The sequence below is a fragment of the Lissotriton helveticus genome, chromosome 1_1 (genome assembly GCF_964261635.1).
Source record: "Lissotriton helveticus chromosome 1_1, aLisHel1.1, whole genome shotgun sequence".
Taxonomy (NCBI): domain Eukaryota; kingdom Metazoa; phylum Chordata; class Amphibia; order Caudata; family Salamandridae; genus Lissotriton; species Lissotriton helveticus.
Window position 1 is genome coordinate 1811352514 of NC_136057.1, and position 17816 is coordinate 1811370329.

Consider the following 17816-nt stretch of genomic DNA (forward strand, 5'->3'; position numbering starts at 1 on the left):
TAGTGCCTATTTCTAATGCATAATTTTTGATGGTTTTACAAGCATGCTAAAATTAATTGGGTTAATGTTTTTAATTTATTGACTCTGTGGGCAATGTCTCTACTCTTTCCACACAGCACTCAGAAATAATCTGTTGAAGTTGAGGCCCTACTAGTTGTTAAATTTGGTTAACTTGTTATGATTTATTTGTTATGTATGGCTCTCTTAGAGAGCCTCTGTCGTTTTATCAGTTTCTGATTCTGATAAATCGGTGCTATGACGCAGCAACAGTAGATAGCACAACACGTTACCCACTTTTTCTACGTCATAAAGGACTACAGCTCGATGGGACCTTTACAATCTGATCTAAATCTCACATGCAACAAGACTAACCTAAAAAGATCTCTCTGCAGATTGACACTTTTTTTTGTCAAACAACATAAAATGGTTATCCTATATGTGTCCAGGAATTGTCAGTGTTATCCCCCCTGCCGCATTATTGTAGTATATTGTAATCCTACCTCTTCTAACATCCATTGTTTACTCATGTATGCAAATTATGCACTTTCCTGTAACTTATGTAAATCACTCTCATACCTAAGGGTTGTGTCTACAGGATACAAAACCAAAAATAAATAAATAACTAAGCCAAGAAACATTCAATACTTATCCAAAATATAAGCTGGTAGGTGATCTAGAAGAAACCATTTGAAGTTGGTCAACTTGAATTTCTACAAGCAAGAGGGTGCTTTGTATCTGGGGATAACTGTAGCAAAGACAGGGAAATTGACTTACATATACCTTTGGCAGCAGAAACAGAAACAAAACTACAGTTAAAAAGTACCTGCTTCGTATGAGATTTGGGTATGTTTTCACCAGGAAATCTGAGATGTTCCTTTCTGTGAGGTCTTGAAGGATATCTGTGCTCGGCTGTACTCTCTATGGAAAAAACAGAATACAGTCACAGCAGCATTTCTGCATTGTTCATCACTGGATCCAGAATGATGTGGGCATTGCCATTTGCTTGCAAATAACAAAATCAGATCCCAAATGGTAGTTTTTGATAAATAATATTTAACTGTCTTAGTTAAGCTTGTTAAGTTACACTAGCCACATTTTATGTGTTTGAATTGGCAGTTATTGAGCACTTTTGCCTGCAAATTCCCGACATTGGGGAAACCTTTAAAAAAATAGGCCACTATTTGTGAAAGACTACTAACCCCTATGGATATCTTTAGGCAAGTCTGGTCGGCACAACCCGCAAGTTGCTTGTTGGGCTTCTTCCCACATCCAAAGAGAAAGAAAGTAGGTAACACATTTATAGAACTAGAGCTACTAATAGCAAACAGGGAGATTGCAATTGCTGGGAACTCTCCAACCACGCTTTCCTTAAGCAATTGGGCTTATGGTTCCGAATGTGGGCACAGACTGAGGGCATAGCCCTGCACAGGGAAGAAAGCTGTCGATTACATAGGCTCCCATTGCAAACATTTGGGATGGAATTATGCTAACATTTGTGTCTGGTGCTCAGACAACAGTTGGGAATGCCAACCCACACGTCCCATTTGACGCTTAGGTAGAACATGAACATAACACACCAATAAGATGTAGACTGATCATAAATGGGATCCCTCTGAACGGGTTGGAAGACTGAAAGCCCCAAGATACAGTTCATTCACTTGAGATTGGTGGAATCCAGAAACACTGATATTGGCTGCTGTCCTTACCAAACCCCCACACCAGATATAGCATCTCACTTCTTTGTAACAGGAGCAACCTACTGCTGTCCATTATTTCTTCCCCACCCATAATATAAATTGTTCAGATCTATTTGTTTTTGTTTCTTGGAGGACTCTATATAGCATGATGCAGCTCTTCTGCTTTTAATTAGAGATGGACTAGACAAGATGTGGCTGCTACATTTTAGCCAGTATCTGTACTTGAGACTACACTACCCAAATGAAAGGTTCATATTGTGAAACAGGTAAGTTTATAATTACATATATGGAAATATACATAAGAAATGTCATTAGATGCATTTGCCTATTGCATGTGATAAGCACTGCTATTTAGTATGGCTTTACGTTACACTGTAAACTCAAAGAGAATGAAAATAGCAATAGAAATGATTTGGAAAAAACTGTTTCACGGAGATTTTGGGGTGTTTACATAGACTTTTTACTAAACTATATAGGTTGCATAGAAACTATAGAATCAATGTTTATTTCTTTCTTAAATGTTAGGTTTTTAACTAGTGCCTGTTTCTAATGCATCACTTTTTTATGGTTTTACATGCATGCTAACATTAATTGGGGTTAATGTTGTAAATGTATTGACTATGTGTGGGCAATGTCTCTACCCTACCCACACAGCACTTAGAAATAATCTGGTGAAGTTGAGGCCCTACTAGTTGTTATATTTGGCTCACTGGCTATGATTCATTTGTTATATATGGCTCTCATAGAGAGCCTCTGCCGTTTCATCAGTTTTCTGAATCTGGTAAATCACTGCTAGGACGCAGCAACAGTAGATAGCAAAACACGTTACCCACTGTTTCTAGGTCATAAAGGTCTTTCAGGCCTCTCACACAAACACTTTTCTTTATATACAACCGACTTCTTTACACTCCATCTCTACTTCACAAGAGATTTCCCTCAACCCCAGACTCCTGTTGGTCTTACTCCGCACCTAATGCTACACTCCTCCACATGCTTTTCTCCTGTCCTTCAACTCGCACCTTTTGGACTCAAGTCTGGGATCAAATCAATTCTATATTCCATACTACCTCTCCCTTCTCTATTGTTGACATTTTTCTAGGAAGCCTATCTCCTTCCTGGGCACATGTTGATTCTAATGTACAAATTATTGATTTATTAATAGCGGTTGCCTTTCAGCAGATAACTGTTAACTGGAAGAATTCGAACAATATTACCTTCAAAGCTTGGTGGTTTAATGTATGCCATAATCACAGATTAGACACTGCATTTGTTTACCCTCTTACCCTAGCCCCGAAGAGACATGCCTTATGGCTTCCCGTTACCCTGTATCTAGATGGTTGTGCTAAACGTTCTACCCGTTTATCTCCCTCTCAGCAAGAGGTTTCTAAACCTCCATGACTTACCTTTCGTTCCATTTCTTTCTTCTATAACTCGTTAATTTTCACAATGCCTTTTGTTTTGCTCTCCTTCGGATAGCCTCATATATTGTATATCTTTTTCCTCCTTTCATTATTGTACTGTTTCATGCATTTTCTTTTTTTTCTCTGTATTTGACCTCGACACTGATATTGTATTTTACTTTGACTGTGTATTGACACCTCTTTTATTTTAATAAACTTTATTCTGAACTTAAAAAAGGTCTTTCAGGCCAGACTGACAGCGCTCCCTGAGAGCCTGCATATCAGCACATCGCTACTTGTCTGCTGGACTGAAAGCAGATAGCACAGCTACAGGAGGGGGAGGAATGCAGGGAAGGGGGTGGAGGTAGGTTAAGGGTGGCAGGTAAGGTATTTTTTCACATTTGAGACAGGGAGGGGAGGCCATGTTGTGTATGGCTCCCCATTACTACTCTGCCCCTGCTTAGAAGTTGAAAGCAGGGGTGGATGCACGGGGGGCTATACATAACATAAAATTATAGATGGATAAAAAGTTAATTGCATGGATGTTTTTCACCACATGGTTCTGAGAGACATCATAGACAACACGAGCTTTGCTCGTGTTGTCTATTTTACGTCACTCAAAATCAGAATCTACAGTAGCATAGCTAGACCTTTGGCCGCCCGTGGCGGTCCCTGCGTTTGTTGCCCTGCGGCAGCTGCATATAAGAATGTGGGTGGGAGCTGGCGATTCAAGCGTTTGCCGCCCCGGGACGGCCACAGGTAAGAGCGGGGGGAGTACGCAGCCCCAAACCTCGTGCCACCTGGGTGGCCCGCCCCTTCTTTGCTACGCCACTGAGAATATACTTTGAACAAAAGCAGAAAGCACATGAGGTAGGAAGTTGGACGGGGTTGGTTAGGAATTGCAGGTATGTTTAAAAAAAAAAACTTTTGGAAAGGGATACATAATTGAGGCCATGTTATGTATGGCTCCCCGATGCTCCTCTGCACCTGCATAGCAGCTGAAAGCAGGGGAAGATGATTTTGGGGTCATTCATAACATAAAAGTATAGATGGATGAAAAGTGAATTACTGGGAGGTTTTTCACCTCGGGGTTCTGAATGACATCATAGATAACTCGCACTTCGCTCTCGTTGTCTATTTGATGTCAATCAAAAGTCCTCGATATCAAAAAATCTCCGTAATTCATTGTTATCCATCTGTAATTCTATATCAGGTACACTGCACAGCAAATACTCCCTTATGCTGAGTATCAAGGTGTATTGAACTCAGGTTAACTCGGGAACCAAGAAGTGAGACCCTTGTTCCCGTGCTATTTATTCGATTAATAGCTCCACAACATTGCCACAGCCATTGGAATTATGTGATTCTGCAGCTGCAGCGTTTTCTCCACAGTTATGGATATGCTGCATTTGCAACATAATCCACTATCTGCTGCGTAATTTGCACATTTCCAACATAAAATGCTTCTAGCTTAAATGGATCAGATTTACTTAAAAAGCATGAAAACATTGTTCCATGTAACTACCCTGTGCATAGGTTAACTCATGACATTTAAGTTGTTGATTGCACCATTGTGGTGTTAAAATTGGTACTAATGATGTGCAACTTTGTCCATTTTTAAAAAGTGCTATAATGATCAAATAGCAAAATAATACTGTCACAGATTGTGCCGCAATGTGCTGCATAATTTGCCATTTCTTGCCGCATAATTTTGATAACCGGTTCCATAATTTGACCCCCCCACTGCTGCATACTTCCAGTGGGCCTGATAATTGCCTATGCAAAAGGAAAGGATAAAGGATTCGGCCAAAGAGAAGGAGAAAGAGGTTGTAAAAGTGTGCTAAATAGATACACAATCATTCATATTACCATGTTTGCGTGAACGGGAAACATTTTAGGATAGCAAAGTTAAATTCCAGGCAAAGTTTGCCTTATCTTTGTGTCCCTTTGCAGACCAGATAGGTTGCACAGTACTGTCCACCATCTGCATATATTGCCACCACATGTTGCGCAAAGGCTGCCACTGAAGGTAGTCTCAGGAGAAAGGTTGAATGCATCAATATTCTGTCGGATCCTCACTAAAATGCCCCAGAGAGCCAGGTCAGGAACAGCAGGCACTGGCTGATTGAAAGATATCTGCTAATTAGTTATTTAGATAAAGTAGGGGCGGAATGCAAGATGTAGGCTAGGGCTAAGAGCCTGCAATCCTTGTATAAACGCTTGTATTTAACTGTTTCTTATTACAGTTGAGTTGTGATGCCTCTTACCACCGGTAATAACGAATTGACATACCTGCCCAGCTGTAAAAGGTTATTACAGTTGAGTTGTGACATCATAATGCTTCCTCCAAGCAGCCTAGCTGCAAGACAAGTCACAAAGAACAATTATTATTATTATTATTATAGTGTCATTTGTAAAGTGCACGGCTACCCCAACGGGGTGTCCCGGCGCTGAATGGATTGAAAAACGGTCTCTGAATACAGAGAATTACTGGCAGAATAGGAAGGTCTTCAAGGATTTGCTAAATTCGCGTTCAGAGGTACTCTTACGCAGATCTAGGGGCAGTTTATTCCATCTTTGAGCGGCTCCCAGCTCAAAGGTTCTGCCCCCGGCTCGCGCTCTTTTGAATCTTGGGGTGGCCAGCAGGAGTTTGGTGTTAGATCGAAGGGCTCTCGAGTTGCAGTAGGGCCGTAGAGTGGAGCGTAGATGGGCAGATCCAAGGCCCTTGGTGGAACGATAGGCCAGTGTCAAAGCCTTGAACTCTACTTGTTTGCTCATGGGTAACCAGTGCAATTCCCTCAGATAGGGGGTAATATGCTGCCTACGAGTGAGGCCTCCAATTAACCGTGCGGCGGCATTTTGTACCAATTGAAGTTTCAGGCAGAGGCCTTTGGTCAGGCCTAGGTACAATCCGTTGGCATAATCAAGATGAGAAATGATTAGGGCATGGACAAGGGTTTTTCTATTCGCGGATGGGAGAAAATGTATTAGTTTCTTTAGAGTTCTTATCTTAGAATAACAGGCGGCTGAGACTGCATGAACCTGATTTTCAAAGGATACGTTTTCATCCCAACGCACTCCTAGGTTCCTAACGGAATCTTTCGGAGTGGGGGCTTGGCTCAGTTCTTCCGGCCACCATAGGTTCGAGCTAAGTGGGGATGGCTGATTAAAAAAGAGCACCTCAGTTTTCCCTGCATTTAGTCGTAAAAAATTGAGGTCCATCCATTTAGCAATGTCTCTCATACAGGTTTTGAGGGGTACAAAGGCATTGAGGGATGGTTCATTAAATGTGAAAAGAAGCTGGATGTCGTCCGCGTAGGACGTCGTTTTAATTCCTGTGCAGGAGATCAAGTTAGCCAAATAAACATTAAACAAAAGGGGGCTGAGAGAAGAGCCCTGGGGCACACCCCATTTCAATGGTCTAGGAGTGGAGGTGAAAGGGGGGGTATGGACCTGTTGTGACCAATTGGATAAAAACGAGCCGAGCCATTTAAGGACCTTGCCCTGAATTCCAATCTCCCTCAATCTATTCAGTAGTAGAGAGTGAGAGACAGTGTCGAATACTGCTGATAAATCCAGCAGCACCAACACCGCCCTCGATCCCTGATCTAATGTCCAGCGCACTGAATCTGCCATCTCAATGAGGGCCGATTTCGTGCTGTAGCCCTTACGGAAGCCATGTTGGGAATCGTGATAGAGTCCGTTATTCTCAATGTATCTCAGCATTAACTTAAACAAGGAAAAGGAGAAGGAGAACTGGCTTTGGCTCTTTGGGGACCGAGCTATAGAAGTACTCAGGGGGCACAACGGGCGTTTGTGTCCGCTTTGCACACCCCCAGGGCACTTTGGTGTTACAGAAGGGGCTCCTTCTGAAATACTGAAAGCGTTCTCGCATATACAGCGCCAGCGCTTCTTCAAGAGGGTGTTCCCTTACTTGCATGGGGGCGTGGCCCCATGCAAATGAGGGAATCCTTTTCCCTCTGCCCCGTGCCTGTATTACAGACACGGGCGCAGAGGCAAAGAAGTTCTCTGGAGGCGCACTGATAGTGCAACACCTAAAAAAACACTGAGCAGCTTTAAAGCAGCCGCTCCATTTTTTACATGCGAGTTCGCAGCTGCCCTAGGGGCAGCGCATTCACCATAAAGTGGCACATTTTCCTGGATTGCGCTGGGCGCACCTTTTGAAAGATGCGCCCAGCGCAATCCAGAAAAATGTGCAGCATTTATAATATGGCCCCTGATCTGTTTTTTCCAAAATGAACAGTGATCAGCAGAAAGGAGATTTTAGCCCTTTAGCAACATGTTTACATTTTGCATGCTATAGGTCAGTAATAATCTAGAATCTCTTTTTATGTCTCTACAATACATTCTGAGCTACAGCATTTTTAGCCTGACTTGTTTAATACTGAATTTAATATATTTTGCCAGCAAATTACTTACTGCTTTGCGGTGTGTTTAATTCTGTCCTGCAGTTTCTGCTTTTTTTCCTTATTTCTGCAACCATACCATACCTTTTACATGAGAGAACAAGACACGAAGGACTTGAGTGATTTGTGGAAAGGGTGATTGTGTGAGCATGTCTTATGAGGAATAAAATAATCTTTATCATATATTAAATGATATTATAAGTCACCTCAGAGTTCAGTGAACTTATAAAGGAACTTGGACTTCTGTCTTGCTCCTCTATACATGGCACTCTTCGGAGATTTGCAGTACCCTTCTCATGCACAACATTGGATACTTTATCCCATATAGTACTCTGTGGTGTGATGCACCACTAAGCAGTTTTCAGAGAGACTGTAAAAGGACTGTCATGAACTATGTCCTGTAGAGACCATACAAACCTCTGTGTTAGTATTCATACCCAGTGTACGTCATCTTGTGCTTCAGACCATTTTCTCTCAATTTTAGTGCATTAACTGAGTTCCAGGTGCGCCCCACTGCTTTCTCGCAGGGTGAGAAGCAGAAACATAAAATGGTATTTTAAATATCATTTTATGTTTCTGCTTCTCGCACTGCGAGAAAGCAGAAGGGTTGGGGGGGGTTCGGGGAGAAGTGAGCAGAAGTGTATGTCTGGTTAGGAGCGGGCAGGTGGACGGGTCGGGGAGGAGTAACTGCACAATGCTGTGGGCCCTGACTGTTTGGTCGGCCTTCCGTGGCTGACCAAACCAGTCATGTGCACTCTCTGCCTTTTGTCTATGTAGGCTGCATGCAGCCTACATAGGAAAATGGCCTCCCCATTCATTTCAGCGTTGTGATTGGCTTAGGGGAAGGAGGCTGCTTGTGGCTGCTTCCTGTTGGGAGAAGAGCAACGCGGCGGCCGGACCCGGCCAGGAGCTGAGGCGGCGTGGGAACCGGTAAGGTAAGCTTTTTTTAATGTAATTATAAAGCCCCCCCACGAACACCCCGCTGCCTGGGACCCCTACCCGCAAGTCATGCCGGCAGTCAGGGAGCGCCGCGGTAGACTTGGTCAGTGCCTTCTTGCCAGGCACTGGCTTTAGGAACACCTCAACAGCTGCAGGGGGCCCCTGTCACCTGCCACTCACCATAGGCCCGAAGTAGGCCGTGCGGTGCTCGCGGGGGGCTCTGGGGGGTGGCGGGCAGTGAAAGGGGTGCACTACGTCCAACATTGAGGCTACCGGTTATGTAGACTCTTGGCAGGAGTCATTTCACAAAAAGGATTTAACCCCCTTGACTCTTATAATTCAATCTCATTTTAGTAGTGGGAGCACATATACATGGAGCTATATATATTTGGTGTGCAGCATATTTTCCAAAAGTGTGATCACACGAAGCTTTCAGTTAAATGCGAAGATAAGTATAGTCAAATTACAGTATAACTATCTATATATTTGATGTGTGAATATTATATAACTGGCATCCTTAGATATTTTATGACATTTCTTTTCTCGAGGGAGAGGCATATGTTTATCTGCGAGTCTAGTGTATGTGGAAAGCACAATAGTTCTCCTTGGAGTGTACTCCAGTGATAACAGGTATTTTCACCAGTTTTCCCTCTACGCCCAAGGACTTATGAATAATCGGTGCACCATGCTCTTGTGTGAGGGTGTGTGACACCGAGCATTGCAGGAAGGGGCTGCACGGTTGCCTGATTTCCTGTGTACCTACACAACTCATTGTATTTATTATTGTGCATACTTCTATCTATCGTCTGTGTTAGGAAGGCACAGGTGGTATCATACCAATGGTATGTACTTGAGGTTTTTTACTTTTTATGCAGGCTTCTTCTATTTTCTGTGGTAGGAATGCATATGCTGTGATATGTACGTGCTGTACTTGTTGCGGTGTGCAGACTGGTATGTGCGCCTCGTGCTCTTCCATGTACCCGCCTCATCGCTTTATTAATTTTCTGTTTCTCAAATTTGCATGAAAAAGCACCATTTGCCCACTCTCTTTTCAACCCCCTCAACCCCTCTTTTGATGGTCAGGCTCGCTCGCCAAAGGGGACTCATCGCAAACTTTTATGCCTCACCACTTTCAAATGTCAGCAGCCGCCACTGCTCAGTTCGGTGAGTTTCACTTCCTTTGCATCATCTCTGAAAATATCCACGGCTTGTTCACTTTGGCGAATGTGTATTTAAGTTCTAACAAATGCATATGCATTGTATTTTGGAAAACTGAGTGAGTTAATAACCTGGAATCTGTGAGCACAAAACTCAATGTGTACATTGAAAAGTACAGTACCTGAGGTGGGGGCCGCCCCCCGGCACCTTCGGGGCACTCTGGGAGCATGATCAGCTTGTTCTTGGTGCTGCACTGGCAGGACGGTGAGGGGTCCTCAGGAGTCCACTGGTGAGCCAAGAGCAGGTTGGTGACACTGGCAGAGACTTGCGGCAGCGTCCATTCGTTGGTAGTATTAATACATGGGTATTTCCTAAAAAAAAGAAGTACAGTATAGACACATGTAGTGCATTCAAAATTATCACATGCTAAATTTGTGTGAGAAATAGTCCTTATACTGGCAGTTCTGCTGATTCCCTCTGAACCGCCTGAAGATATTATGTCATGTTACGATAACTTCATATAGGGCAACGACTCAACTTCGGAGGGCATTTCGGAGCTTGGATAGCAAGGCAGGTAGGAGTTAGCCATTAAAAAAGCCAGGTCTGAAGATGTCTTTTAAAACCTGACATCTCGGTGCGTGCCCTAATATGATTTGGGAGCTTATTCCACTGATGGGGAGCAAGATACGAAAAAGATCTGCTGCCGTATTTTAGAGTTCGAATACGTCGAGGGTGGAGTGTGGGCGCATTTGAGTGAAATATAGGGTAACTGGTGAGTGTTGCAGTTTTGAACACTTTTAAAAATGGTCACATTTGCTTTTCTGTTTAGTGTATCTTTATACAAGCATTCAACTTGCTGGGATAAAAAAGTTCTATGCTTTCTCACCTGTTTCATTTTGTGTCAAACTTGCTGAACATGTGTTTGAGTCGCTTAGAAGATTGTTGCCCATTGGTCCACGAGGCACGCCTCGTGCCAAAATTTGATGATATACACTGACAATAAATATGAGATATACATTTATGAAGTATTGATATAAACGGAAATCGAACACTATGATTTCAGTTTATATTACTCTATAATTGTGTATCTTTGTAAACTCCAATATGCCAATACTGTTTCTTTAAAAAAAAAATCCATATGTTTCAATAAAATCCATTCCATTTTGAAATGGCTGCTCAGTTGATTTAAGGAGGGTAGTTGGGAACAGCAAGCATGTCCACTATGAAGCACCCCACAGGGCGGTGACACATACTACCCAGTAAAAAGTTTCTCCAAAGAACTAGCAACTCTTCTCAGGTTCACTTAGAATGACAATATTACACACAATTTCCTCTTATTTACTGTAGGTAACGAACCATAGTAAAATACAAAACATAATAACAAGCCTGTTCACTTCTATTGTCCTTTATTAAAATATTTCTAGGGAGAGGAGATCTTTGAGTAATTAGTATTCGATGGCACAGGGCCTGATTCTCAAAGATTTTTCCCACTCTTGGTAAAAGTGATGGGCCCAGATTCGCAAAGATTTAGCGTTGGGTTAGTGTTGCGTTTGTAACGCTAACTCGACGCTAAACCTATTTGAGGATAAACAAACCAATGCTAGTTAGTGTTAGCATTGGTATATATAGAAAAGTAACACAAAGCAGCCCGAAACGCTGCTTTGCATTACTTTGCGTCATGGGGGCATTACATGGGTGGTACATGGGCATTATCATGCAGCCACCCATGCTTTTGACACTAAACCCTATCTGCTTACATTAGTAGACAGGGTTTAGCGCCAAAAATTAACGCCGCTGTAAAGCTAAGGTGTGTGCCTGGTGCACGACAGCTGAAATCAGCGCCGGCGTTATGGAGAGGAGAGCAGAGTGCCATACATCTGTTAATTTAGCGCTCTCCTGCTCTCTCCCTGTCACGCAATGCAGCGCAGCCTCATTGGGGGCTGCGCTGTATTTCGAGACTGTTGTCAGAATCTGGGCCATAACGTGCAGCACATGCGTCTATTACACATGATTTACAGAGCTGAACCGCTGTCTTATGTATGCAGCAAAGAGATAAGTGAACATATTGTATGCAGTGCTTAATCTGTAAAAACATAAGTGCCGGGGCCCAAACGTTTGCTCTGAAGCTGCTTCTGGCGCGGAAGAAGGTTTTGGTGTCCACTACCAAGACTACCTAGCTTCGATTCCCCTCTTGCATCTTTAATCCTTCACCAGGCACTCTCTACCCCTCAAACCCAATCCTGCAAGTCCCTTTTTATCCCTTCTTTCTCCCTTTTTCAGTCTCTTTCCCTCTTCCTTATTGTTTTCTCTCTCTTGTTCTGGGTCAAGGTCTGATGAGAAAGAAAATAAGTGCTGGTGCCCAAAAATAAGTGCTGGCAGGGCCCACCAGCAACCACCTTCTTAAATTAAGCTCTGCCTATTCCTAAAGATGGTGCTAAGGGTTCGGGAGTGATTGTCGATGGTAAGCCCTCCATGAACTCTCAAAGTTCTTCAGAAATATCAACATAAATCTTCTTGCTAAGACAGATCGGAAAACTAATGCTCGATCAGCAGATGCTTTCAAATCTGCAGATGTGGCACTAATTTGCTCAAGGCTTGACTGTGCCAAATCTTTATATCTAGGTCTTTCGACCAAGGCTCTTCTTAATTAGCTGCAAATCATTCAAAACAAGGCAGCCCACTTGATCACAAGGGTTTCAGAAGATCTCCTGCCAGTCACTTTTAAAAAAAACTTCACTAGCTACCTTCAAAATTCAGAACTCAATTTAAGATTTTATTTAAGATGTTATGTATTGTTTTTAAAGGCCTTCAGGGCCTAGCACCCACCTTGAGCCCAAAGTGGATTACTAGATATTCGCCAACGCGCAGTTTACACTGTGCCTCGACACAACTTCAACCTGTCCCAAGATATGTGAAAACTAAAATTAGAGGCCGCTTTCAATATGTGCTTCTGCTTGTGAAATTCCTTTCCATTGTCACTAAGGTTGGACTCTGAACTTTTGTCTATTAGAAACTCCTTAAATACTTATCTTTTCAAGAAAGCATAGTAGTGTAACTATCACAGTATGTTGAGCAGTGCCAAGAAACCATTAGGGTATGTGTGCTATATCAAGTATCTCTAACATAACATAAATATGACAGGATTAGTCTGCTAGAGAAGTGAAGTTTAATACCTCTGCCCCTCTTGTGGACAGCGGGCCCATCAAACTTTAAAGGAGGACCTGTCTTCCATGTCACAACCATGCATTAAATTGGCATTCAAATTGCTTTTTCTTTTCAAAGCATTGTGTCTTTTTGTGAATTAATTGTATCTTTCCAATTGTTTTTGAAGGGGATTTTTCTTATTTATTAGTTTGTTTCTCAACTAAATGTTTTTTAAATTATTTGAGTACTAGGAAATCAAATAGTACTGTTTTGTTTTTCTGACTATTTACAGAATACAATTAATAAAAACATGTATGCATACACTTCCTGCACTAATGAGCTCCTAAATTGTAAATTAAAGTTCTATGTGTGTAGCCAGGAGATCACAGACATAAATCCCAACAGATGTTGACCCATGCTTATGTGTGTACTCTGGAGCTAATTTAAAGGCAAGCAGAAGGCAGGCCAGGCTGTTGGTTGGCGGAGGCCCTTGTCTCTCCCCCCTGCATCCATATTTATAGATCCCTCCATGCCTGGTCAAATATCTGGGTCAAAGTCCATTTCCAGGTACAGTGGATGCACTTTCATCACAGTTGAATGAAGGGTGGCCTGTTATCTTGATTCGGAACACTCAGCTTTTTTCTGTCTCAGATGTAGTTTGTTGGTAAGAGTAAAAACAATTGTTGAAAACTGACACCTAAGGAGTTTTCTCACCTGGGCATTATGGGCATTTGTATACTTTCCTGCCTCGTCCTGCAATGCCTTGCATGGAGTTTCGAGGCAGGAAACCTTAGTGGTGAATGCCCTGTTCTAAACAGGGTGGGTCATCTGCCACTGTGATCCAGTTGCTCTATGGCAGTTGAGCCAAAGGGTGAAATGTTTTCATAAATGGTCTAATCGAAGACTGAAATTCACCTATTTTTTGGCCTACACGACTGAGAAGCCCCTGGAAAGTCCTTTTGCTCCCATACAAGGGAAACCCGTGGCAGAGAAATAGAGGCTGAGAGGATGGGAGTAGTGCTGCCTCCCCTGGTGAGGAATCCTGCAGCTCATCCTCAACATGGGCAGCTCGGAGCTGATTGAACCCCAGCCTGTGTGCAGCTTGAGGAGCAGCCCCTGTGGGGCCAGGGACCCGAGCCTGATGGCCTGGTGGACTGGTGGGACCAGCATGACTGATGGCTGCGGCCCTGTGCCGCAGGCCGAGTGGGCTGCGGGAGCGGCTCAGATGCGAGGTGCTGAGCCATACTCTTGGTTCAAATTCTTGGGATCTGTGTGGTGGAAAGCTTGTCACTACTGCATGCTTGCCAGGGTGCAGCACCTTGCTGGGAAGCCCTGCTACGTAGCGGGCCCCTTGGGTGCTGGGCCTCGGACTGCTCCTACATTAAGGAGCCATTTATACCCCCAGTGGTGGTGAGGTCCACTCATGCCTCCTTGCTGCACTGGGGAGTGGCGGGACCTGGGAAGAGGCGCATCTCCTTTATTTATTTATTTATTTGCTTGTTGAGCGCCTGAGTCAATTCCCGAAGGGATATCTCTGCGCTGTTGCTTGAAGCTGGACAGTGTATTATATGATTCACGTTGTGGGGAAGTATGAGTATATTATGGCTGGGTAAAGAGATGAGTTTTAAGTTTTTTCCTAAAAAGTTCCAGATTACTGATCAATTTGAGCTCAGTGGGTAGAGAGTTCCAAAGAATAGGTCCTTTATAAGACAGTGCTCTGCCGCCTTGTCTAGCTCTTCTTATTTTTGGGACCTGTAGCAGCTGATGATTGCTTGAACGTAGTGTACGTCCGGGAGGGTATGGGATAAATTTATCTTTTAGGTATTTGGGGCTGGTTCCATACAGGCATTTATGTATCAAACTACAGATTTTAAATTTGATGCGCTGTTTTATTGGCAACCAGTGGAGTTGGCAAAGCAGAGGACGGGAGGGTGTTCTGGGTGGGGCATTGAGAGCCAGCCTTGCTGCCGTATTTTGGACAACCTGAAGTTTATCCAGCTGTTCCTCATTTGCTGATAGGTATAGTCCGTTGCAATAATCCATTCTGCTTATTATAAGAGTTTGTATGAGAGTTTTTCTGTGATTATCTGGCAGAAATGGAAAGACGCGCTGCAGTAACCCTACTACGTGGAGGCACGCGCCTGCCACTTGAGTGGTGTGCTCCTTGAGCAGGAGCGCCTGATCTAATTTGACGCCAAGGTTTTTTGCTGTTGGTTTAGGGTCAGGGACAGGGCCTAGCTCCAAGGGCCACCATTCTGGGGACCATAGAAGAGTCGCCCCTCCAAACAGCATTACCTCGGTTTTGGACACATTGCATTGGAGGAAATTCTGGGCCATCCAATGCGCCACAGCTCTCATCCCATCAGCAAAAGTTGACTGAATTGCTGGTGTAAGGGTTTGAAAGGGAAACAGGAGCTGGGTGTCATCAGCGTATGACACCGGAGTGAATCCATAAGATCTTATTAGGTTTGCTAAGGGGGCCACATAAATGTTAAAGAGTGTGGGGCTGAGGCACGAGCCCTGTGGCACTCCCTTAGTCAACACTCTAGAGGTTGAAGAATGGGAGCCCAGTTTGACACTTTGCATGCGGCCAGAGAGAAAACTTTGCAGCCATAGTAGAGCCATTCCTCCTACCCCCACGTTGCTCAGTCTTTCGAGAAGGAGTTCATGTGATACCGTGTCGAAGGCAGCGGACAAATCTAACAGCACTAAAATCACAGAGTCTCCCCCATCCAATGACATCCTGATGTTGTCGGTCACGGATAGGAGAGCTGATTCAGTGCTGTGATTGGGCCTGAAACCAGATTGGGATAGGTCCAGGCCCTCCGCTGCCTCGATGTATTTTGACAGGTGGATGTTAACATGCATCTCGGTAATTTTACTGAGGTAGGGTAGGAGGGAAATGGGTCTGAGGTTGGATAGATCAGACCATGGAAGTGAGGTATTTTTCCTAATGGGATTCACCACTGCTTGTTTCCATTCAGATGGTACCTGTCCTTCTCTAAGGGATTGGTTTATGACGGTTTGAATAATGGGACCTAGTAAGGAGTTTAGAGGGGCCATCATTTTGGCTGGTATGAGGTCATTAGGGGAGCCAGATTTTATGTGGCTGGTTAGGAGGGGGAAATCGGTGTTGGAAACTGGGGGAAACGAAAGTAAAGGTACTTTCTTTTGTTGTGGTGTAGTGGGGGCTGGCTTATCACTGATAATACTGGTGGCTTTCAGAATTTTGTCATATATGGTGTTAATTTTGCTCTCAAAAAACAGGGATATCTCATTACATAGTGGCAATGAGAAGTCATCCATGCTCACACACGCTGTGGGTTTTACAAAGGATTCCAATATCTTGTATAATTCCTTTGAGGAGTTTCCTGCATCTGTCAATTGTAGGGCCAGACTATTCTTACGGGCTTTTCTAATGTTTTTATAATATTTTGTTTGAGCTTCTAAGTAAGCTTTCTTGTCCTCTTCGTGGTGTGATTTCCTCCATTTCTTTTCTAATCTTCTACACCCTTGCTTCTCAGTTCTCAGTATTTCTGTGTACCATTTCTCCTGTTTGTGTGCAGAGAATTGTTTGTGTAGTTTCAGCGGGGCAAGCTTGTTTATTGCCTCTGTGAGAGAGTCATTGAATTTATTGAGTGTATCTTCTACCTTATCAGTTTCCTGGAGTATAGGTTTCTTCCAGATGTTCTGCATTCCCTCTGTTGTAACTTTGTGCCACTGGCGTCTCCATATTGGAGGGAGAGTTTTATTGGGTGGCCGTTTATTTGTTATGGGGAGATTAAAATCTACTAGATAGTGGTCTGTCCAATCTAATTGGAAGGCGGTTTTACAGGGAATGGTGGGGCAGTTTGAAAAGAGTAGATCTAAGAAATGTCCCCCATTATGAGTTGGACCAGAATTCTGGAGTTCTAGGCCTATCGCGGACATATCTGTGAGGAGAGATTTTGTTTCAGTAAGTTTAGGGGTATCTGCGTGTATATTAAAATCTCCTAGGAGAAAAAAGTCTTCTTTGGCTCTGAGGTAGGGGGCTAGCAGTTCCAAAAGGGCCAGAGAAAACCCTCCGCAAGGTCCAGGCGGGCGATATATAAGTGCTCCTTTCTTAGCTATTTTAGTAGAGAGATTGATTCGGAAAGTTATAATTTCTATTGTAGGACTACATTTTTTCTCTAGTATGGTAACTTTCAGATGTTCCTTATATACGATGGCCAGTCCGCCTCCTATCTTAGTAGGTCGATCCATGTTTAAAAAGTTATACCCTGTAGGAATTCCTAACGTAATTGCGGGGGTAGTATGGGGTTTAAGCCATGTTTCCGTGAGGAAACACAGATCTGGCTGAGATGTATGAAGTAGATCCCATATCCTTGTTCGCTGGGAGTCTGCCTCCACCTCATCACCCTGCTGCCAGCATTAGCCTGGCACTCTGAGGGACCTGGGATCCCATGTGGATCTTACACTAGGGAACCCCAGCATCGTGAGTCAATAAAATTGGTGACGGGATCTGCTCGTGCCACCAGGTATAGCAGTTGGAGGCTGAGGTGAGGTGGAACTCGAGGCACTGCACCCGCTACTGAGTTTGACATAGCTTTTGCAGCACAGATTGCTCACATATATTTTTATATATTTTATGATTTATAGAGCGCATGAATCGCCCCACATGGGGTATCTCCGTGCTGAGGACTAAGGAGGTAAAGATCATCTTGCTTAGAACAGGAATGTCTTCAGTTTCTTCCTGAAACTATAGTAGTTGTGGGTTAGGCGAAGTGTCTCAGGTAGCTGGTTCCACATTTTTGGCGCAAGATGGGAAAAAGCTTTTCCTCCCCATTTGGTTTTCTTGAAACGGGGGATGACTAGAAGGCCTTTGCCATCTGAGCGAAGCTTGCGCGAGGGGGTGTATATCGTCAGCTTGTTTGATAAATATGTCGGGCATAGCTGATGGAGGCCTTTGAAAACTAGGCAGCAGATTTTAAAATGGATACGTTTGCGGACAGGGAGCCAATGCAATTTGTGAAGAGGGAGGGAGGGAGTGAGACGGGGGGCGTTAGTGACTA

The 17816-nt window shown here is 43.6% G+C and overlaps 1 protein-coding gene across 1 annotated transcript in view; it reads right to left on the bottom strand.

Annotated features, from left to right (window-relative positions):
• ABCA4 (ATP binding cassette subfamily A member 4) overlaps window positions 1–17816 on the bottom strand; it is a 1114059-nt gene that overhangs the window by 241901 nt on the left and 854342 nt on the right. The window contains exons 32-33 of the mRNA XM_078650330.1: window positions 9803–9992; window positions 824–918 (exon numbers count right to left, since the gene is read on the bottom strand). Coding sequence (XP_078506456.1) covers window positions 824–918; window positions 9803–9992 — 285 coding nt within the window. The remainder of the gene's footprint in view (window positions 1–823; window positions 919–9802; window positions 9993–17816) is intronic.